The sequence below is a fragment of the Mya arenaria genome, chromosome 13, assembly GCF_026914265.1.
Source record: "Mya arenaria isolate MELC-2E11 chromosome 13, ASM2691426v1".
NCBI classification, from domain to species: domain Eukaryota; kingdom Metazoa; phylum Mollusca; class Bivalvia; order Myida; family Myidae; genus Mya; species Mya arenaria.
The window spans coordinates 66,955,595-66,980,156 of NC_069134.1; the positions used below are offsets into that span (position 1 = coordinate 66,955,595).

Below are 24,562 nucleotides of genomic sequence, written 5' to 3' on the forward strand. Positions count from 1 at the left end.
GTAGTGTAGTAATAGTATGTAGTAGTAGTGTAGTAGTAGTATGTAGTAGTAGTGTTGTAGTGTAGTAGTAGTATGTAGTAGTTTTATATGTAGTAGTGTAGTTGTAGTATGTAGTAGTAGTGTAGTAGTGTATTAGTAGTATGTAGTAGTGTAGTATGTAGTAGTGTATTAGTAGTATGTAGTAGTAGTGTAGTAGTGTATTAGTAGTATGTAGTAGTGTAGTAGTGTAGTAGTAGTAGTGTAGTATGTAGTAGTGTATTAGTAGTATGTAGTAGTAGTGTAGTAGTGTAGTAGTGTAGTAGTGTAGTAGTGTAGTAGTGTAGTAGTGCAGTAGTAGTATGTAGTAGTAGTGTAGTAGTAGTGTACTACTGTAGTAGTAGTATGTAGTAGTAGTGTAGTAGTGTAGTAGTAGTATGTAGTAGTAGTGTAGTAGTGTAGTAGTAGTATATAATAGTAATGTAGTAGTGTAGTAGTAGTATGTAGTAGTAGTGCAGTAGTGTAGTAGTAGTATGTAGTAGTAGTGTAGTAGTGTAGTAGTAGTATGTAGTAGTAGTGTATTAGTGTAGTATGTAGTAGTAGTATGTAGAAGTAGTATGTAGTAGTAGTGTAGTAGTGTAGTAGTAGTATGTAGTAGTAGTGTTGTAGTGTAGTAGTAGTATGTAGTAGTTTTATATGTAGTAGTGTAGTAGTAGTATGTAGTAGTAGTGTAGTAGTGTATTGAAAGTATGTAGTAGTGTAGTATGTAGTAGTATAGTAGTAGTATGTAGTAGTAGTGTAGTAGTGTATTAGTAGTATGTAGTAGTGTAGTATGTAGTAGTGTATTAGTAGTATGTAGTAGTAGTGTAGTAGTGTAGTAGTAGTAGTGTAGTATGTAGTAGTGTATTAGTAGTATGTAGTAGTAATGTAGTAGTAGTATGTAGTAGTGTAGTAGTAGTAGTAGTAGTAGTAGTAGTAGTAGTAGTAGTAGTAGTAGTGGTAGTAGTAGTAGTAGTAGTAGTAGTAGTGTAGTAGTGTAGTAGTGTAGTAGTAGTAGAGTAGTATGTAGTAGTGTAGTAGTAGTATGTAGTAGTGTAGAAGTGTAGTATGTAGTAGTATTAGTAGTAGTATGTAGTATGTAGTAGTAGTAGTAGTAGTAGTAGTAGTATGTAGTAGTGTAGTGATGTAGTATTAGTAGTATGTATTAGTGTAGTGATGTAGTAGTGTAGTAGTGTAGTAGTAGTAGTAGTAGTAGTAGTAGTAGTATGTAGTAGTGTAGTAGTAGTATGCATTAGTAGTAGTATTATGTAGTATGTAGTAGTGTAGTAGTGTAGTATGTAGTAGTGTAGTAGTGTAGTAGTAGTAGTAGTCTAGTAGTAGTATGTAGTAGTGTAGTAGTGTACCAGTGTAGTAGTAGTAGTAGTAGTGTAGTAGTGTAGTATGTAGTAGTGTAGTATGTAGTAGTGTAGTAGTGTAGTATGTAGTAGTGTAGTAGTGTACTAGTGTAGTAGTGTAGTATGAAGTAGTGTAGTAGTGTAGTAATGTAGTAGTGTAGTAGTGTAGTAGTGTAGTAGTGTAGTATGTAGTAGTAGTGCAGTATGTAGTAGTGTAGTATGTAGTAGTAGTGTAGTATGTAGTAGTGTAGTATGTAGTAGTGTAGTATGTAGTAGTGTAGTATGTAGAATTGTAATAATGGCATTACGGAAACAATAAAAATGGTTCAAGGATCTAGGTGTTTTTCCTGACCGAGTGGAAGAAATGCAGCATGGACACGCTTGTAAAGGAAGGAAGTACCAGATGCATCCTGGACACTGGAAATGGAATATATGGCCGGCACGACAACACAATATACGGTTCATAGGAACCAGATAGGTGTAACCAAGCCGTACAAGTAATCTAAATTGAAAATCCACTCGGGGCTATAAATACATACCTGCCAACAATGTAGGAATTTGCACGCAACAGTGCGCTGATTCAATACTGGCAAGTAGGAAAAAACAATGAGCAGCTGTACTAAGAGATCGAAAAAGGTTTATATGAGCCCTGGCTTGGAGTCCGTCTTGGGTTTGTTTGGTAATGAATGTGCTTGTCTGATACCATAATAGGGATTTTTGAGCTTTTTAGGAATCCCTCTGCATTAATAAAGGTAAAAATTGGCTTTATTGCAATCATTCAGAGTGTGTTGGGGTCCTTCTGTGCCATTTGAAATTTGCTTGGTGCTTGGAAGAGCAATGTGCCCTGATCAGTTTTCGACACTTAGTGAGCTAATATAGAATTACTTAATGGATTGCTAATCACGCATTACACCTAGGACGAAATATTTTTTGGGTGCTTGGTTCTAGAATATCAACACATTAGATAAATAAAACACTGGATTGACTTGAATAACAATACTTCAGGGTTGATGTGCTTACATGGGACTCACAAACATGTATGTCATGTAGCATGTTAATTTTACATTGGCTTCAGGGAGGACAATTTGTAGTTAACTTGACTTTTAATATGTAAAATATATTAACTATGCAGCATTGCTTCTGACTGATTGGTGATGTTGGTAAAATATAGACCTTTTTCAAATAAATCCAACTTAAACATAAATAAATGAAAAAAATAAATAAATAAAACTATCGATATTGATCATATTTGCATTTTCACATTCAAATGAGTGAGAATTTGACTTTTAAAACCTTATTTTTGTATTTCAATATGAAATGCATTATAAAATAATTACCATCTTTTCATAATGTTCAGGTCTAAGGAAATATATTTTAAAATGAAACAGTTACAGTGTACTAATATTGAATTCCCGAGGAAACAACACTTTATGGCGATCGACTTAGTTAACATGTACTGGGACGACACCTAGTTATCTCCATAACCTCTATAAAAAATCACTTAAAAGTTACTTGACAGCGATACAAAATAGAAGAAATTATCAAATACGTTACTGCAAACACAATTTAATAAACAAAACTTAAAAATATAAAGACTCTAAGAGACAACTTTCTCAACTGTTTGTGTTCAGTGTATTTTGACCTTAAACTGACCTTCACCTTGACAAGATCAACATGAAGCCAAGTATGAAATCGATACATGCTGTGTTTTAAGATATACATATTATTTGAGTGTAACACTGGCCCAATTTGTCACAAGACTTGTACAGTTAAAGCAAATCTTGCAACCACCTATTGACATACTGTAATATCATGAAACCTTTGCAATGACCGATTAAATATAACCTTAACGAGGGCACAACTAATTTACAATTCTGTCAACGCTTTTAGACACATACTAAATGTATATTAAATTGAAATTCGAAAAAAGTAGTATACCGGTAAACATTATTTTGGGTATTTTCTTGACCTTGAAACGAACATGACCTTGAAATGAGCTTGAACTTCACATGGTAGTGGTCCGATAAGTACGGTGTCTAAACATAATGCACAGTATAAACTAGATAAATGCCATGCATTTAGATAAACTTGACAGTGTAACACGAGCACAGTTTGCCATACGTTTCTTTCATCATTAGTAATCTTGGGAGCACCTTTTGCTAGCTGTTATAGTATAAAAAACCTTGGGGTTTTCAAACAATATAAAACCTATACCGTAACACATTATTTTAAATGAAGGAACATACAATGTCCAATTCTGCCACCACTTATTTTAACCAAACTTAGCATAAATAAAAAGAAGATAAGTAAACAGGACAAATCATTTTTGGTGAATTTATCATACTTACATACTGACCTAGAATGACCATGACCTTTAAGTTATTAGTGTTACATCTTGGGTGTCATATTTGATATTTCCTTTTCACCGCCATTATGGCCAAACACATTTTCATAATCTCCTAACTTTAACCTACAGTATGATGTTTAGTTATTTCGTATAGAAGAGGGGTGAAGTAAATTTCTTTATTTTTCAGTTTTTTAGCCTTGGAACCCAGACTAAATAGTGAAGAAGAGTCAGTTGATTCAGATTAATAGCCCAAACTAGAGGGTTGTGTATATAACGTCCTAATTAATAAGCAATTACGCTCTTGAGAAATCTTCTGACATATGAGGAACTTTCAAATACTTTAAAAATAAGGAAAATATGATCCTGGATATGATGGGTTTACATTATATTTTTACTAGACGTTTTCGAATAAAATCGATTATTTTAATTAAAGCAATACACCTGCAGGGATTGGGGTAACGGCGATATTGTAGAGGAAACCAATACTCTGATGGTCGTAATTGATAGGGACTAGACAGAGTAGGCAAAACAGTAATCGTTAATACTAGACTTAAAACACGAAACAACATAACGATTGTATTTACCAAGGGCAGTAATGTCAGGTGCGTTCATGCTTCCCGGTTCATTGTTTTGAGTGAAAAACGTCCTCGATTCGGTGAGTATTAACCACTGTTTTCTATATGTTTCAACGATAACTTTTAGAAACGACCTTGTGCACCGAATGAAGAGCAATTGCTCGTTTACGAAGACGCTTGTTTTAGATCAAAATAATGTCTGTATTAAAATATCTCGTGAAAACAATGCACGTTCTTACTAGGCTTCCCGACTCACTCAATGCATATTTTGCTTCAAAACAACTATTTAATACCGTTCTCTTGCGTAAAAACCCCACCGATGCTTTGTTTTGGACAATAAAAGTATTGCTATTGTTTTCCGAATGCAGACAGCCAATTTTGGAGTTAAAACGGCTCATTTACGAAAATGTTTGCTGGTTCATTCTGTACATTTTTAGAACCTAGGTTCATCCCAAATATGGAAGATCTATGGCACATTAAAATAACGAATAAAAGGCGTCGATTTTTTTAATTCATGTAATGGAACGATTATAATCCAAAGTCATGGATATTATTAAAATCTACACTTGGTTATTATATACGGATTTAAAAGTCAAATTACTCCGCCTTACAAGAACAGTGTGCACCAGTGACTTGGTGAACCCCGAATAAAGTGTGAATAATACGTGGCTACTTATTCTTTCTATGTGACCGTTATGCTATTGTACAGTCTGCATCATTTTTTCTACGATTACATCCACTGATGCAAAGTGACTTTCATTTGCATACTTTCTGCCCTGAATTTATTGCCTAAGAGTTGGAAATTACGGTAGAAAACTCAACAAAATCAATTGGTAAAATTTTGCAAAGCCGCCATTTTACTTTCAGCGTGTCGAAGGTCGTCCGGTTGCGTGGTCACATGACAAGTGGATGGAGCTAATCTGGAAACTGCGTGTGTCAATTATCATGCAACGACCCTATTCCGCCGTGCATTAATTTCAACATATTTGCATTAGACCACATGCGCTAGCACCGATTGCGTCGACGAAATGTCCGAAACATTTACAGCAAGACCGAAAACCGATAATTGATCATGTATCTTTGAAAGTCATTAAGTTGGTATGTATTATGTTTGGTACCAGAGATTATATTCGGTCTTCCCTTTAGATCTAATGAAATATATTTCGTTACGGACTGACATAAAAACGGGTCGATACATAAGGATTTGTTTTCGGTCGGCGGAAAAACACTGGCAATCGGGGAAAGCGAAACTAATCTATTTTTATTGGGCCTTATTTCATAGTTAGTAGTTTACTCAACAAACCACTTAATTCATATAAATGCGTTGCTATATGACAACATCAAATTGTCTCTTTACAAATATTTGAACTGGTGTTTACACTACTGACCAGTTATGATAGCAATTAGTATTTTGTCAATGATTAATGATCGGTTAAACGGATGGACAAAATATATTATTTTAAGTTTTAATAACTTGATTGTTCTTGTTATCATCGAAAAAAACACGATTTCCAATTACAAGCACCCGGAATCAATGGGGCCACAATATCTGTAACGCGTTGAAAATGTTTCAACTTTTGTCGTTTAAACAATCTACTGTGTCGTTTTTGCTCGATACGTAAGTTACTAAATCGTGTTAACGATACCATCTGTCATCATCAAATTGTTTCTTTACATTTTTGAGAAACTGCGTAGTATTATTATAATAAGACTATAATTGAATATATACTTCAAATTCTGGAGGACGCTTTGCAAAACACGCTTTGTTAATGTAGGTTTTCGCTTTTGAGCTGTGTTTTTTAATATTTATCAGTTTAACGTTTGTAAGTATAACTCTATTTAATCTATACGCATTGGAGAAAATCAATATTGATTTATTGGTGCATGAGAAAAGGAGTGTGAAGTTGGCGCGTAGCTCGTATATCGTACATCAACATAAAAATAAATAAATTGGTAGACCATGATCGTAGATCGTAGATCGACAATGCATGATTTTTTTTATTCTTATAAATGTCAGAATGATCATATCTCGAATTCCAAACGAACGAAGCAAAAAAGCAACAATTTCATGACAGCAGACATGGTTAACTCCTACACGATGACGATGTCGGTCAATACATGTTCGGATGGTATCGGAAGGGTTTGAAACCTTTGCCATTTTTTGCCCGATCGGGAAACAAAACGACCATTTTTCATATTCCTAAGTAAAATTGTCCTGTGCATAAGGATATTTAGTCAACGGAATATCAACAACTATCAGTGTACTAAACTAATAGATGTTAAATCCTACCAATCAGCTTATTTTGCTATCCATAACTCTATTAACGTTCATGATATATATAATAGATGAAACGTTTCACACTTAGTTTCAGTTTCATTTAATTGGCAATCTCAGCAAAGACATGCTTGGGCAAAAATTAAAATAAAAATGCCACAAAAAAGAAAAGAGAAAATTATCAACATACAAACATATAAGTATTTGATAACTAGAATTTTAAGCTACACATGATTACACACACACATGCTAACGTTCACACATATAAAATACACACATATATTTATACAATCAAAATGCTACTGTATGTAACTTTTTAAGAAATCAAGAGACAACGGCAGCAAGTACATCGTTTTGTTTGGACATGGCAATAAATACAAATACCGCTAGGTTCCTGATAGTCCTAAAATATAGCTAGATGAGGTCGATACAAATTATTCAATAGTGTTAAACGATCTGTTTATGTTATATAACTTTTTAAGGTCCATATATAAGGGGCAAATACATAAAAAGTGATATTCTGATCCAACCATATTGATATTACATAGTTTACATTTTCTATCTTCTCTAAAAATGTTATTGCGTCTTCAAGTTTTAATCTCTAAGGAATCGGCACTCAGTCAAAATCTTGGTACAGCAATTCGATGAATTTTTTTTTGTCGATGGTATCGATATATTTTACAAATGTATATTATTTTTTAAACTTAACATAATATTCTAATTTGCTCGGTGGATTTACAATATCGAACCATGTTTTAACATATCGATCACGTAGCCTTTGTTTTAGCAATGGAAAAAAATCGTAGTTAAGATTAAGAAAATTTGATTAAACCCAAGTTCATTAAGTAAATGTTCAACCGCTTTAAAGCTGCACTCTCACAGATATACCGTTTTATAAACTTTTTTATTTGTTGTCATGGAAAGAGCAAATTTTGCGTAAATATCCGCAAACCAATGATATAAGATTGCTGACAAAAAATCAGATAGTTGATTTTCATATTTCCTTTCGAAAATTAATGATTTATGGCTTAAACCGTTATTAACGGTTAAAGTAAAATGCATAAATCCTCAATTTTTGAATTAAAATATAAAAATCAGCAAACTGTCAGCAGTCTTATATAACTGGTGTCCATTGATTTTCGCAAAAATTGGCTCGTTCCAAGACATAAAAAAGTTGTAAAAACGTTCAATCTGTGAGAGTGCAGCTTTAATCCAACTTAGTTTAATATTCATATTTAAGTATACAATGTCTCGGACATTCGTATAATAAACAGGTCTTATAATAGAGTTTGGGGAAATTATAACCTTACACCAAAATTTAAACGCTCTCTCTTTGCATAAAACAGATTGTGTAGAACAACCAAGCTCATCAAGAACAGCCGCGTTAGGCCTAAAAAAATTGTTTGGTTAGGGTTACATCCTTAAAAAAATAGGTAGGGTAGGTAGGCTTTTTATTTTTTTTATTTATTTTTTTATTAGGTTTTATATAAGAATATAATTTTCATCATTGGAGAATGGTGTTAAAGCTATCTTCTGTACAAGCATTTAAGGTTTAAACTTAATATTAAAAAGCAATTAAAAAAAAAAACGAAATATTTTTTTTTCTTTTTTTTAGTTTTTCATATGTTTTTTTCAAACTGACTATAAAAACGGTAGGGTCGGCGCCTATTCCGTAGGTAGGGTCGGGTAACCCGAACCAAATGTATTTTTTTTAGGCCTTAGAGGTCTGTTGTCGGACACCCTTAGTGTAGTAATTTAAAGAACGCTTTATAATCAGATTATAATCATATTCTGCGGTGTAATCTGTTATTTTGAAAGAATCCTTACAGTTGAAAAATGACTTGAATAGTACGCCAATAGTGTACATAATACTTGTATTGTGTTTGCTATTAGCGTTTGATCATGTCAGTCGTGACCCGTCGCAGCCAGTTCATCCTATTATGCAATTGCTATTTAAGGGCTTGAATTGATTGCTTCTTGCAAATGATAGCCACTCATAGAAAATCATATAGCCAATAATCAGTAGTTCATGTTTGCATTCCCAATTATTATCCGTTTAGTTTTGGACAAATATTAAGTTCAACATATGACCTTTAAAGCATGAGCCTAACGCGCTTGCGAAATACGTAAGATTTAGCATATTATACAGTACAAAGTGCATATTTGAAAAAAAAATATTTTTCAATATTTTTTTACATATTCGGTATTATAATTTTTAGTAAGCAATTATAAGATTTTTTTTGATTTTTTAAAAAAATGTTTGAGTTTGAAAATCCGGTGCCAGTGATATGAAATAAACAATCTTCTTTTAACGTAAAAGAATATCTTTTGTAAATCAACAATTGAAATCGCATCGTTATCGAACCCTTACTTTGCACGCATTCATTTTAAGTATATTTTCTCTTGTATATTTAACGCAATATTATTTATGTTCAGTTTTAATTTACCATGATGACATTTAACAATATATATTTTGAGTAACGATGCTTAAATTTATGGATGTAATTAATATAATAAACAAGAGTTTGATATTCCTGATCCATATTCGATTTGTAAAACGCAGAGCGAATTTAAATTTGACCGTTCATCATTTTCATGCATATGCTTATAATAGGTTTAATAGAAAGGTTTCTAAAGTTACGCTTGGTGTTTGAAATGTGATTTCTTGCATACCGGACCTGTGTTTACGGTCATGTGACCAGTGCTGGAAAAAACCCATCTTACATAACCCATGTAAGATGAGTCACGTGCAACAACGTGCCACTTCTTAAATCATTTATTGTATGGTTTATGGAAAATATATTATGCCATTTCAATAAAGCGCAATCAAAAATATATGTTTGCAAGACTTATAATTAAAATTGAAAATAAATAATCGTAAAAAACGCTATTTTTAGTTATTAAAAATTACTGCGCTCTATGACTTCAGTAAACAACGTCGCACGCGCTATTTGGTGTAATCGTACAAAAGTTCGTTTTCATCGTCGTTTTTTCCACAAATTGATAAATTTAGATATGCAAGAAAAAATATCAAGCATGTTTTTCCGGTCCGGACCGAAAAATCCGACCCTCGGGCACGCTGCGTGGCCGGTAACTCGGCAAGCCTCGTTACCGGCTTCCGCGCGTGCTCTCGGGTCGGATTTTTTCTATCCGTACCGGAAACACATGATAGATACTTATAATCTATATTTTGATCTCGATATATGAAAATATTTCAAAATAGACATACAACACCTTATCAACTTTTACTAATGTCACACGACACGAGTGTAAGTTCTATAAGAACTTATATTACCCGTCATAATCAAGTGAATACAAGTACATATTTACTAAATACTAAATAGTACCATAGTTTAAATTTTAGAAAGTTTTACATTAATTGATTATGTTCGCATTTTCAACACGTGACTATATCCATTCTGGACCAGAACATGAATGTTTAAACATATACGTTATCAAAATATCGCCGTGGGCCATCTCAACGTCATCTCCGCGGGTCGCTGCCAACGGACGTCGCCGGGAAATAAGTACTCTTGTATGTTACGACTATTTAACACTATGGAATCGCACAACCGAAACATTTACTGAGCAACCGACTTTTCATTTTCAAACACAAGGGCATTATGTGTCTCTAGGGTAACCGACTCATCCTTCTTCTACGATGTATATTGTGTGTCTCTTCCACCGTCGAAACATTTACTTTGCAAGCCATTGATTTTTCCACCTTTCTTTGAATGTTAAAGAATTGTGAAAATGGCGACAAAATTCCTATACTATGAATTTGCGATAGTATATTTCAAGGGAACAAAGCAAATGCAATTTAAGCTACATAACTTGAAGAATATGAAGTTTGAATTGAATTGAATCTTTATTTCCTCCAATATATGAAAACTTAGTAAAAAAAGGAAACACTGGCAACCGACCTTACATTTTGGAGACACATGGACATTATGTGTATTTTGGGCTGGGTCATATGGTTGAATCGTGGTTGAATCGAAAAATGTTTCAATTTAATTTTCTAGTTAAGTGTTTATCTCAATATATCTTTCCATGTTAATCGCAGTGAAACACGAACTTAGATACCCCTTATTGACAGGCAAATCTGTCTAAATCTCACCACTATGTTTAAAACTTCAATTAAGCACCATTCACAATCTATTGGTTTTTTTTAAGGAAATCAACGAACTTTCTGGGAAAGTTTCGGTAACTGGCACATTGGAGTTAATATGGAAAGACGAGGAGCTTGTCTGGAAACCGGTTGATTACAACTACATTTATTCAATAATGGTTCCCGTCTCCGAGGTTTGGTATCCGCCCCTGATCATTGGCAACCCAGATACCACCTCAACAGCTATTAAAGTTGAGGACAGGAGCTATGTTTGGCTTGGGGCAGACGGCACAATCATGTTTTACCCTTCCGGTGTATATTCAGTCAATAGCCCATTGGATTCGAAATATTACCCCTTTGATAAACAGGTTGGTATAGTGTGTAAATTCATTTAAGTTTTCAAAGCGTGTGTATGTAAGTTTTTTTGTTTTTCAAATGTTTTACCAATTTTATTTACATTCGTCGTCAAGCTTAATATTATTACATTAATTATTTACAATAATTTGAAGGAAACGAATAATAATCATTTGTATTACATGCTCTATAAACACACTTTTCGTGATTAGACGAAGAGCAGTTTAAGAAAGATAGATTAAAAGCCATTTTGACCTGTGTATATAAAGACCGAAAATATTTTATCATATGGTGTCATAATATATTATGCGGTATAATGAAATAAAACAGTTACTTAATTATAAGCTGTAAAATATGAAATGCATATTGACCGCAATTGGTCGATTTGAAAGCATGCTGCCCAGCCAATAAGTAAATAATTGTAATATATTTATTGCACTCGTTTCAGACTTTCAACATTCAATTTGTTCTCAATGGCTTCACGAACACACAAGTGAACCTAATAGAAGGAAAAACGAATATTGTATCGTCATTCGAAGGAAATGGTGAATGGTCCCTGTTAAATTCGACCAGGAATGTAACAGTATTGAACCAATATACACCAGTTGCTCAGTTCACTGTCATCTTAGAGAGAAAGTCGACGTTTATGGTTGTTAATATCATTCTACCAATAGTGTTTCTGGCTGTAATAAACCTGCTAGTATTTGTACTGCCGCCCGATGCCGGGGAACGGGTGTCATTCTCCGTGACTCTACTCCTGTCGTTGGCTGTTTTTATGACATTGGTTGGAGATAACCTGCCGAAAACGTCCGACCCACTCCCCGTGCTTAGCTATTACCTGCTAGCAACCCTGACCCTCAGCACGCTTATGTGTGTTATGGCCATGCTGAATCTTTCAATCTACCATAAAAATGAGCAGTCTCGACCACCAAAGTGCATTGCTGTTGTAGCTGCTGCCGTCCTTTGCCGAAATACATTTCACAAGTCTCAGAAAGTTAAAGACATTGCCGAAACCGACACCAACCCGACGATGGAGAAACAAGGTGAAACAATGAAGGTGGCATTCGAAGACAAGGAAGTAACGCTCAGCTGGAAGGATGTTAGTTACGCTGTTGATATTATGTGCTTAGTGGCATTTATTTTTGTTATGTTTGTTATTAATATCTACTACCTTGTACAGTTAACATCACAATAGGCACCGAAGTATTGTTGCTTATGCACACCTAAGCACGACTTGAAAGCAGCAGATACAAAAAAAATATTAAGAATAACACTCCTTTGTGGTTTACAACTTTTTAATTGCAATTTATTAAACAGGATGTTTTAATAGTCAATCACATCACGATCGCAAGTCATTGTTAATTATCTCAGTTCTATAAATCTTCATTATAAGATCATGGACGTCAATGTCAAACTGTCATTGGTCAAAACTGATTGTTTCATAATTTACAATGGAGGGGAAAGATAAAATGCAAAAAGTTAAAAAGCAAAAGTATAGTGGCCAATAAACACTTTTTATGACAGAAGTGGGGGAAGAAAATGACTAAAACTTGTTTGTCCAATAATAATATTTTTGCCGTGTTTTCCATTTATAAGTTCTGCATAAATGTGCTCCAAAATCATAAAGAAGTTTTTTTTCCAAATGATATGCACTAACAAAGTTGAAAAAGATTAAAGTGTCGTCGTATTTCGGCTCTGAAATTAGACGGTCGCTAGAAATATATTTTACCTCACACTACCTGAGCGCAGAGTTGCATCTCCTCTATGCATATAAATTCTAGTTATTACCTACATCACTAGTTAGGCCGCCCGGTTAGCTCAATCGGTAGAGCGTTGGACTGTGAATCGGACAACCCGGGTAGATTCCCGAGCGGACCAGGTCACTTCTGTTGTGATTGGTTATGAAATCCTTTCTACGACCATTCGCACTGTACCACTGACCCTAGCATGTACAAAAGTAATCAGTTCCTTGCAGAGGAGAAGGCACCTAGTACTGGTTAACTGCCAGATAGTCTGCCCAGGATAGGTTTGCGGTGGTCGAACTGTAATTCTGGGACCCTTCAATGTGCTCACGCCGGGACCCGAAGAATAAACTACTAACACCACCACCTACATCGCCAGTTATTGAAATTATACACGAAAGCTTCGCCACATCAGTTTTTTAGGATATTATCTTGCAAAAAATCGCTGAAACGGTCATTAATGTTTGACACTCTAGGTTGACATTTTAATAGTTCACCACTACCTTCACCACCCTCTTCTTATTCATACCTCGCCTTCTCTTTCCCATTCTTCTGCGCTCAACCCCTCCCTACCTCCCTTTACCTCACCACAATCTCTCTAGTCCCTCACCCAGCTTTATAATCTCCCCTCTCTTTACCCACATTTTCTCTTTATTTTTCCTTTCTCTCGTCATCAAATGTAAGAAAAATATATCATTGTTTCTTTTGTGTGTGTTTTTTTGTTGTTGTTTGTTGTGTAATATTAATATCCTTACACAGTTAGCCACAAAGTTGTATGTACCACGCAGCATGAACCTTGTGGCTGTATTAATCAACTATATATTCACCGAAATCATTCCCTTTTCATATTATACCTCTATATCGATAACAGTCTTGTTATTGTTATTCACACTCTCATATTTATATCAAACTAATGATTGCTTTATTAATAGAACTTATGTTATAATTGTCACAAGCCATGTTTTTTTGTTTATATACATAGTATTGTTGTGACGATGAGCTTTTTATGCTTAAGTCGAATAACATTTCTGTTCTGTTTTGTTCTGTTCAATCCTCTCAACCTGTCATACCAATTACCTTTGCCTTAATGTAATATCAATTATATAGCTTATTGTGTTAACACGAATTTGACATTCTGTATGAATGGCCACTTATCTTTATATTTAGTCGAAACTCGTTATGTCGACTTTGTCGGGACCTCGGAAAAAAATAATGGACATTCGACACATCCAAATTACAAAAAAATATCATCAATCCCAACATATTTGAGTTCGATTTATATCCGATGTTCACATCCGCATTTGAACGGTCTTGTTACATATCACCGTCGTGAAAACAGCAAACGTATTTTTGAAAAATCAATTGAATTATTTGTGTCAAATTGATTAATTCACGTTTATGAACTACACAAAACAGATAATAAACCACAATCACATACACCTGTACATTGTAAGAAAACGATATAACACAGTATTACAAAGCAAGGTATTTCAACTTGATCTGCTCTTTAGTTTTGAGCCAGGTTGATAGTGTGTTTGAGGGGACGCCGTATTCTGAGGGGAAGCCGTATTCTGTTGCTATCTGCTTCGTTGTCTTGCTACCCTTCTCGACTTCGATGATGGCTTAGTACTTCTCGTTGTAAGATTTTGATGACAATTTTCGTTTATAACCCTTACTCCATATGGCCGATCAAGATATCCCCCAGGATTTTATACCGGGTCCTAATTTCTCTACAAATATTAGAGCAATGCTTTATTCCATTGATCAGTAACTTGACAGTAGTTAATGGCATTTTATAGAAATGGACAGACAAATGATTGATGAAAATATTGTTGTAAAATATTGATTGGCTTTTAAATAAATGAGTGGTTCTTTGTCGTAAGCTACGTAACCAGTTTGTCATAGAAAGTGACCCACACACTGAATCAATATAACATGACGCAGATATCAAATTTTATGTGTGTTTTTTTTTTCTTTTAATAAACAATGTGGATTGTTTGTTATGTACTTAACATATCACCTAGATCGTGCCATCCCCTGTACGCAATACTTTCTATGTGCCATGGATGGGTCGAGTACTTACCATCCATTAACAACAGTTAATTTGCGAGGTAAATGTGTGTCTGCGTGACGTCAGCGATAATACCATGTCATACGTTCTTTCCTGCAGCATCGTTTACAATGTTGATCTTCACATTGTCAGCAACAGTATTAATTCGTGACTGTTTTGTGGACAAGTTGTTGGTATTTTGTACAACAGTTAAACAATTAAGCTTTCGCATGTGTTGATAATCATTCGTATCAAAGGTACGTCAGTATGTATAATTATGAAAAATCTAGGGTAAAATACAATACAAACTATACGTAAGATTAAAAGGACAAATTGTTGGAAGCTGGTGATCACTATCAAAACAATATTCAGTGCAAAAGCTTACAAATATAGTTCTTTGCACAATAGTAAAAGCTTAATTGAAAAGAATAGTAGAGCATACAATACTCATTTTAGCGAACCAAACGATGTCATCACGGTGAAACAAGATATGAAAAAACACACCAAATTTTTAATGATATAAATGTCAACAACTTGTTGCTTTTGACATATAGGAGGAATCCTGTAACATTTAGGTACTTTCTCCTCTTTCTAAACAAGTAAATCCATCCAAATGAATCAATAACAAATCTCAATTTTAAAACAACTGAACGACTATCAGCGAGCGACACTAATTTTGCACCAAAATAACATGTGACTACACTGCGACTTATTCGTAGGGTTTTAGTCAGTGGAATCAGTGCCTTTTTCAATTGAGGGGAAAGACACTCTAGCCTTTTTTCTGTTTTCTGGGAAATTCTCCGAGTACTTTTATTTAACATTAACAACGGTAGTGCAATATTTCTCAGTTTATGGTCATCTTAACGTCCTGATTGCTTGTCTTCGTCCAGGAAAACATGATGTATCATCTTTATTGATGCGTTCATCGATGACAGTCAAAGCACTGGCACCGGATTTTCAAACTTAATCATATTTTTTTAAAAATAAAAAAAAACCTTATAATTCCTTACTAAAAATTATAATACCGTATTGTGATTTTTTTTTAAATATGCACTTTGTACTGTATAATATACTAACGTGCATATTTAAAAAAATGTTCAATATTTTTTCACATATTCGGTATTATAATTTTTAGTAAGGAATTATATATATATATATATATATATTAAAAATGATTAAGTTTGAAAATCCGGTGCCAGTGGGTCAAAGGTACCACCGCTTGGTAATTGCGATATGGGAACATCGAAAATAGCCATTGCATATGCCATGAAAATCTAATTAAATATAATATTTCAATCATATTTGACAGAACCAGTATTACTTTGGTTCAAGACAGTCTTTGATAAATTTGATCGAAATTCCTGAACAATCGTATCAATATAACAAAACTTCCTATTGCCTTTACATTTCTTCGTTTTCACTGTAAATATGCAAGGGTTGACATTGATGCGTAGCGGCTGCGAGCATTTAAATGCGTCCGCACACATACCGAACACCAACTTAGATCTTAGGTTGAGGTATAAAATGCAATATTTATAACTTGACAATATACACATTCATGTTTGGGTCCAGGCGTTCATCGTATACCTAAAAATAATATATTGTGGAACTGGATAAAGTATAAGCAAGCGACATACATTTTGAACCGAAATATCACGTGACTAAACGGCGACTTAATTGAAAGGGGTTGAGTCTGTGGAAGTAGGGCTTTTTCTCCAATTTTTGGGATGACACCCTAGCCCTTTTTGTGAAAAAAAGGCGTTTTTTTCTGTTTTGAGGAAAAAATATCCATTGTTTGTTCCCATTCGGTAAACTATATAACGATCTAACACTTGAACAAACAATATTTTCTAAGTCATTAACGTTTCCTTTGTTATTTAAAAAACGATTTACCGTATCAGTTATGAAGTGGTTATTTTTTCACGTTATTATGACGTTATAAAAATATTGTGGCATATGTCTTTGCTTACGGTTGGGTCGTTCTATTAACAGAATGGGTGAGAAGGAATAACAGTAAGATTTCCTTAAATGGAACTGTGTTTCTTTAACCTATTTTTGAAAGTAATAATCTAATCTTGGTCAACTCAACTCAACTCAATATTCTCTTATTATATCACAGTTTACATTTAAGTAAAAGCATGTGAAAACGCAATATATATATGTTAACACAGGTATAAATATGTGGGTTAATGGCGGCTTCACAACAGGTTTAGAGTTTATCATTATACAAAACAAATATAATTAGTATGGGGAATGTGGTTAGTTTAAATAGTATGAAAATATAATCGATATAATTATGAGATATCAAATGAAAATCTTTAAAATACATGATCAGATTCGTTTAAAATGATTAACTAAGATTTTAACAAAAATTGCTGTTTTCCTTAAGGTATCCGGGTTCTTACAATTTAAAACTTCACTAAAGTGTAAGACATTAGGTCTTGAGTATAAACGACTACTTATGTATTTTTTTCTGGAAGGATTAAAAAATGGACATGTAAGTAAATAGTGCAGTTCGTCACCGATATCGTTTAGATTACAAAACGTACACTTTCTATTGACATGTGGTACAGCATTCTGTCTCCATCTACCGACTTCGATAGGAAATTTATGATTACTAGTGCGGAAATGCAAGAATGTAAAACGTAGAGATTTGGGTAAAGATAAGTAATGAATTGCGTGATTTGTGTGTTTATCGGTGATATAAACGCAGCTTGGCTGGATTAAGTACACCTGGAGATTAACAGGTTTTTAACAGCCCAACTGCGTCCATATACCAACAATGACATCAATACATTATTGACCATGTACAAAGTAAATCCTTTGTTAAAATCGCGAAGTAATTAGTGTATTATAGGTCTATTTCGAGTATGATCCTCTTATTTAATGCAATTGAACTCACCGTCATGAGTTCATTTTAATTGTGACCGGCTTATTTCATTACAAATATTTATTGAGTTAATATATGACCTCTCAAATTAATACTAAAGCCTTACGCGCTTGCGAAATTAAGCCAGACTTGTAAACGTTTATAAGCGAAGGAACGGAGCGTTACTTTATTCAATTTGAATCTATCATCATTAATATCATGTGATGGTAATCACTCAAGTTATAAAAAATGTGTGTTGATTTTTAAAAATAATACAATTTTAAAATAAGAAGAAAAAGAAAATGATTTTTAAATTTTCCTGCGTTTGGTTTGTTTTCACGCTGTTTTCCCAAGAGGGGTGTGAAGCATATACACTGACGGACGTTGATACCCTGTGGACCAATATAACAAATGGCTACAACAAGAACCACCGGCCGATCCAAAACCAATATAAGTCAATTGATGTGAGCATCAACTTTGCTCTTTACAGCATTCAGATAAGAATTGCACGCATTCATTCTTTTTTTATTTGTTTTGTACATTCAAAAAAATATAATTAATTCATTTCCATTGAAGATTTTTTACAAAGTACATAGAATGTCATTTTGTTATGATGCTTAAAGATGCCCTCTTACTCCCAAATAAGAGTTTCCATAATTATTACAATTGTTTGAAAATACCAAAAAGGATGAATAAATGTTGATATCAATGGTTCTTTTGAAGGATACCATGTTAAAATTGAAAGAAAGGTGCAGAAAGCACGGTATTTTTCCCTTATGAGACAATAGTAGATTACAGTAAATATTTTAGCACTCACCAATCATTTAATATTTTTGCTTTTTCAGCTATTAAATACACGGTTACAATCTTGATATCAGTAATTAATATTTTCCATATCTTTTTTTCCATTATTTAATGAGTAGTTAAAGGTTTATCACTCAAAAAAAGTTTGTTATACATGTGTATGTGTTGATTTTGAATAATAGTGTCACTTGAACTTAACGGATGTTAAAATATAGTGAACGTGAACTGTATATTCTTCACCTCTATTTAATTTGTAAAACGCAGAACAAATTTAAACTTTGCCATTTCTTTATTGAAATGTAGACGTTTATCATTGGTTTCTAAAAATATTCTCATGGTTTTCCAAATGGTCACAAAACAGTGTCATTTATTTTTCCAACGTCAGATAAGTAGATTTAAAAAATGGCTATGCTGGAAATCCTAATCTTGCCCACGGGCAAAGATAAAAGAAGTACCTGCATGGAACTCCTTTTTTATTGTCACGAAATTACCTCCCCTGTTGATGACCGTCGTCTGTAGCATCATGGAAACCTTGTTTTGTGTGAATATTTAAAATAAAAATAAATATTTTCTCACTTCAAATGGCTCTAAGAAAGGTTTTCAAACTGCTTTCAATAAAGAAAACATCAATTTTTAAACTTATATATGAAAATCTTCAATCTGATTTTTTCTCAGAAGTCTTATATAATTGGTTTTCATGGATTTTCGCAAATTTGGCTCATTCCAAAACAAAAAAGTTGTCAAAACGTGAGACTGCAGCTTTAATATTAGATGGGCTAAATAAAGGTTAATGCAGAACATTGTTTTTTATTTAAATTATTACTAGTATGTTTAAATAATTTGACATTAATGTTCAAAACAAAAGAAGCATATAATCTATGTAGACATTATATAAATATTGCATGGCTTCCAGTGTGGCAGTACATATTGTCAACATGAGGGAAATACTGTTTCCCGAGGCGAAGCCGAGGGTTACAGTATTTACACGAATGTTGACAATGAGTATCATGTCAACCGGTCAAAACGGTACTGTCAGTGTGTGACATTACGGAATTGCCCATGATGGGTATATGAGAAATTAACATGGGCAGGTCACATGAGGTATAATAATAGAACATGTCGCCTATATTTTTGCGTATTATTTTTTTAATTTGGCAATGTGTGTTTACATTGCTATTAATTTAAAAAAGCTCTTTATAAAGTATTGTCATTTTTAATTTGTGCACAAATCATATGCTTTTTTTTATTTTGATCATCAAAGTCAAATGAGTTAAATACAATAATGCATTTAAATTACAAAAAAAAAATGTTTGCATTAACCAAAACTGTGCCCGTTTAAGTTAGCACTCTAAGCATTATTAATGAAATGGCGAATTCAAAATTATTATTACATGTATATGATTTATGTACGTAATCAAATTACACTTGGCAAACGTTCAACGTACTGTATTTGAATATTTTATGTTCCCGTATTTTGCTTTTTAATTTTTTGTTTGTAGCTTGCATTGTTTAACAATAAAAATGTACGGAGTCGACTCAAAACAGAACAAAACAAGAATCAACATATATTTCACGTATGTGTTTAAAACTTAAGCTTTAATTTTAAGCACCATTAATAACTAATTGTTTTTAAGGAAATCAACGAGCTTACTGGGAAGGTATCGGTAACTGGCACATTGGAACTAATATGGAAAGACGAGGAGCTTGTCTGGGACCCGGCTGATTTCAACTACATTTATTCAATGATGGTTCCCGTCTCCGAGGTTTGGTATCCGCCCCTGATCATTGGCAACCCAGATACCACCGCAACAGCTTTTAAAGTTGAGGACAGGAGCTGTGTTCGGCTTTCGCAAGACGGCACAATCTCGTTCTATCCTTCCGGCGTATATTCGGTCAATAGTCCGCTGGATTCGAAATATTACCCCTTTGATAAGCAGGTTGGTCATTTTAGATTTTGAAGCCAGTGAATGTTAATTCATTGTAATTCAAATGTAAATAAATGTTTAACAAATTTGTCCTACTTTTTGAAATAAAAATGATTGTGATAACATTGATCATTAAAAAGAATGAAACGAAACCAATTCTAAAAATTTATTTTACTTGTTTTCAGACGTTCGGCATTCAATTTCTTGTCCCAGGTTTCATAAACACAGAAGTAAACCTCATTGAAGGAAGTATAACGTATATTGCATCGTCGTTCGAAGGAGACGGCGGATGGTCCGTGTTAAATATGACAAGAGCGGTGTCACAAGTCAATCAATATACACCAGTAGCTACATTCACTGTCAGCTTAGAGAGAAAGTCGACGTTTATGGTTGTAAACATCATTCTGCCAATAGTGTTTCTGGCTATAAATAACCTGCTAGTGTTTGTACTGCCGCCCGATGCCGGGGAACGGGTATCATACTCCGTGACTCTACTCCTGTCGTTAGCAGTGTTTATGACATTGCTTGGAGATAACCTGCCGAAAACGTCAGACCCGCTCCCCGTGCATAGCTATTATCTGCTAGCAACCCTGACCCTCAGCACGCCTATGTGTGTTATGGCCATCCTGAATCTTACAATCTATCATAAAAATGAGCAATCTCGACCACCAAAGTGCATTTCAGTCGTAGCTGGTGCAGTACTTTGCCGAAATACATTTCTCAAGTCTCAGAAAGTAAAAGATATCGCCGAAGAAGCGGATACGTTTGCATTCGAACACAACAAAGAAGTAACGCTCAGCTGGAAGGATGTTAGTTACGCTGTTGATATCCTGTGCTTAGTGGCATTTATTATTGTTATGTTTGTTATCAATATCTACTACCTTGTACAGTTAACATCACAATAGGTACCGAAATAGTTTTGCTTTCGAACGACTTTTGAACGCAGCAGAAACGCTTTCTTATTTTATATAATTCGAATGGGCCTATTAAAGGATATTTAACGTTTTAAATGTCATTATTTAAAAATTAAGTTTGAATTTTCTACAAAATATCGTTATCAAATCATTAATATTTAATCTCATTTAAAGAAAAACAAAACATTAAGAATGATTTTCTTAAAGTCGATATGTTATGGCCAAAACAGAATGTTTCATCTTTTGAAATGAAAGAGAAAGATACATGTATAATGCAAAACGTTTAAAAGCATATGTATAAATGCCTATAAATAAAATTAAAGGCATTAAAGGGACTAGTTTTACCAATTTGAATATCTCAACCTTAATTTCGAGTTATGATAAGTTCCCCATTAAAAGATAGATAATTATTTATTTTCGAAATTGAAGAAGATATTGTAACAAAGTTGAAATACATAATGTGCCGTCCTTCTTTCGATCCAAAAATTGACAGTCGTCTGACAACACATATTTTTGCTTCCTGCTATACCAGTGTGTGTATACCACGTGGTTATTGCGTGTACCTTGTAGTTATCTTTGATTTAAATATTCATTTTAAGCAAACTATTGCCTTCTGACATAACATATATGGCCTAATTTATTACATGGTATACAAACACAATGTATACACCACCTGAGCGCAGTGTGTTATTGAAATTATCACTATTGATATGTGTAGTACGGTATACTTTACGACCTCGCTCAACAAATGTCATAAAAGCAAGACCAAATGTTACAGGACTATTTTCCGGTAAGAAACCATTGTTCGTTGTATGTAACCTCCATTTTTAGTTCCTTCCCTTTGTTTTGATAACGCCGATGCAGTTATTAAACAGCTTTTAAAGGTTTATGGGTATTTTTCCTCTTAGTCTCTTTGGTTAAAAATAAGAAATATTAATAACATCCTGAAATCTGCAATTTTAGATTCAGTTTATTTGATTTCAGAGGATTCAGATGTCTGATTTCTGTGCTTATTAATACGTCAGATGTTGTTGAATAGTTAATTGTTTTTTTATAATAGGGAATGCAATTTGGTAAAATTATATTTTTGAGAATATTATAGGAAGTTAAGAAGTGTCATACTTATATGGAAACAGAAAAACAGAAATTAATCAGTTTGTAAACCTGAAGTTAATAGGTGATACCCCTAAGATAGTGATTAAATAAGCTTGTCCTTACTTATAAAATTGGATATTTTACTTAGAGTTGTAAGTCTGAATTGGGACTCGGAAGGAGCAGCTGAAATCAGTTAATCAACATATTTACGACAAAGGTAACTAGTGGTATTCAGGGACCACCCTCTATCATTGCAACAGTACAGGGTCTCTATGATGAAACTAGTTACTGACGCGAATACCTTGGGCTTAAGGGCGGGTAACAGGATGTCATTGCCTGGTAGCCTTAACCATCGCCATATGTATTTACTAGGCAATGGTATAAACTACTGGAACTGGCCCTAATTTCTCGAAACTTCTTAAGCTTAATAGGTTTAAGTACATTATTTCAAATCGACAAAACACATTATTAAAATAATGTGGTTTTAGTAAATGAAATATGGTCATTTTGATATTCATAAAAGAAATTCCTATCTTTAATAGGTTGAATAACTCTTAATGGAGTTAGTATTACGCAAATTATAGACAAAGAGAAATAGTGAGATTAGCTTAATCCTGTTATAAGGGACTTAAGAAGTTTCGAGAAATTTGGGGCCTGGTCGTTGTGATGCTTTATGCTGTGTAACTATTGTGTTACAGTTTTGGTGCAGTAATACTGAGGGTCATATTCACAAAATGGGATTTAAGATATTATGATAAAAAGTTGAAATTGACTTAGTTAAGAAACGTATAATTTTACAATTAATGTGAACTTGTAATTTTATTCTGTTTACCGGATGGACTCTAGAAAAAAAACTCGCCGTGCCACTGTGCTAGGTTGAAATACTCTAGCTATGTAAATTAAGTTTATGAATGATTAGATTATTGATTTAAGATTTTAAAGAAAAAATATGGTTCGAATTGATTTAAAGGCAATGAATTAGTTCAAAGTTGTTTGAGAAAATCACTTATCATTACTTTGATGATTTAATAAGCTATTTATTGTTTTTAAATACGATTATTTGAGTAATCATTTTAATAATCAGAGGACGAGGAATTCTAATGAAAAATTATATCTGTACTAGCTGCTTGATTTATAAAAGACCCCTGAGAAAACATTTAAAAGGATAGACAGTTCGATTAGAAGGTTCAAAACCGCTCGGATTGACTTTTCATATCTTCTGTTGTAGTTTATCAGTATAGTTGACATCAACTGATTTAATTTAGAAGAGAAAAAAAACGCTACATAGTTTTGTGGTACCGTCGGGATTGTTTAAGTGGTTGGAAGAACTTTGTAACAGCCGGCAGCCAGACATGGTACGTAAAGAGAGGTCATACCTCATGAAAGGTGAACCATTCAGCTTTCTTGTTAAAAACAATTTTGAGGCAAGAGCACTTTCTTGGAGTTCAAAATAAATGTGCAAACATGACTGTTTGTGTATATTACCAAGATGGGCATTTCGTTGCATTCCGGTGGACCTGAATATTGCAACAAGCACAACCCGAGTTACTAATAGTGTGATCCGAACGAAAACAAAATACTTGTTTATTCATAATTGTTGGACCTTTTATAAAGATGTCTTGACAAACATGTCACTTCGTACTTAACGTCCCGGCAACTCCAAATGGTACGTAAATAGAGAACATACTGTACATCCACAAAGTACAGTAAGTTGTCTTGTGCATTTTGGTGTTTAAGCTGGAATATGTTCTAAATGTTTAAACACGACTGTTTCAATAAAATATACAAACATGTATATCAAAGATCGGAATTTCGTTGCGTTCCGAAGAATATGCATGACTCGTTTAAGTCTTCTAGAATATGGTCAATTTTCGCCAAGGTTTAATGGATGTATTGCGTAGGAGCATTTTCATGCGTCTGCTAACGTCCTGGGTGGCCGAACCACACAGAAGGGCGAAATCCATGACATAGGACATTTACTCACCCGATGTCATTATTATCAGTTATATCTTGAACCGTTTCTTGTTCATATTTAAACTCTAAATGTTATACCTCTTGGTTGTGCGTCGGGTGCAAAGTTTCTGTATTTGAATGTTTCAAACTTAAAACCATTTAGTTTTCATCCAAACGTACA

The 24,562-nt window shown here is 33.7% G+C and overlaps 1 protein-coding gene across 1 annotated transcript; it reads left to right on the forward strand.

Annotated features, from left to right (window-relative positions):
* Positions 1-10,851: 10,851 nt before the first annotated feature.
* Positions 10,852-21,324, forward strand: LOC128215489 (neuronal acetylcholine receptor subunit alpha-6-like). The gene is made up of 4 exons (XM_052922171.1): positions 10,852-11,043; positions 11,478-12,128; positions 20,129-20,431; positions 20,605-21,324. Exons 1-4 carry the CDS (start codon positions 10,852-10,854, stop codon positions 21,322-21,324), a joined length of 1,866 nt encoding a protein of 621 aa, XP_052778131.1.
* The last annotated feature ends 3,238 nt before the right edge of the window (positions 21,325-24,562 follow it).

Excerpts from the sequence above, each read along its gene's own strand:
- LOC128215489 (XM_052922171.1), top strand. The coding sequence starts at position 10,852 with ATGGTTCCCGTCTCCGAGGTTTGGTATCCGCCCCTGATCATTGGCAAC. Across the intron at positions 12,129-20,128 it reads TAACGCTCAGCTGGAAGGAT|GAAATCAACGAGCTTACTGG; the intron begins GTTAGTTACGCT and ends ATTGTTTTTAAG. Across the intron at positions 20,432-20,604 it reads ATTACCCCTTTGATAAGCAG|ACGTTCGGCATTCAATTTCT; the intron begins GTTGGTCATTTT and ends ACTTGTTTTCAG.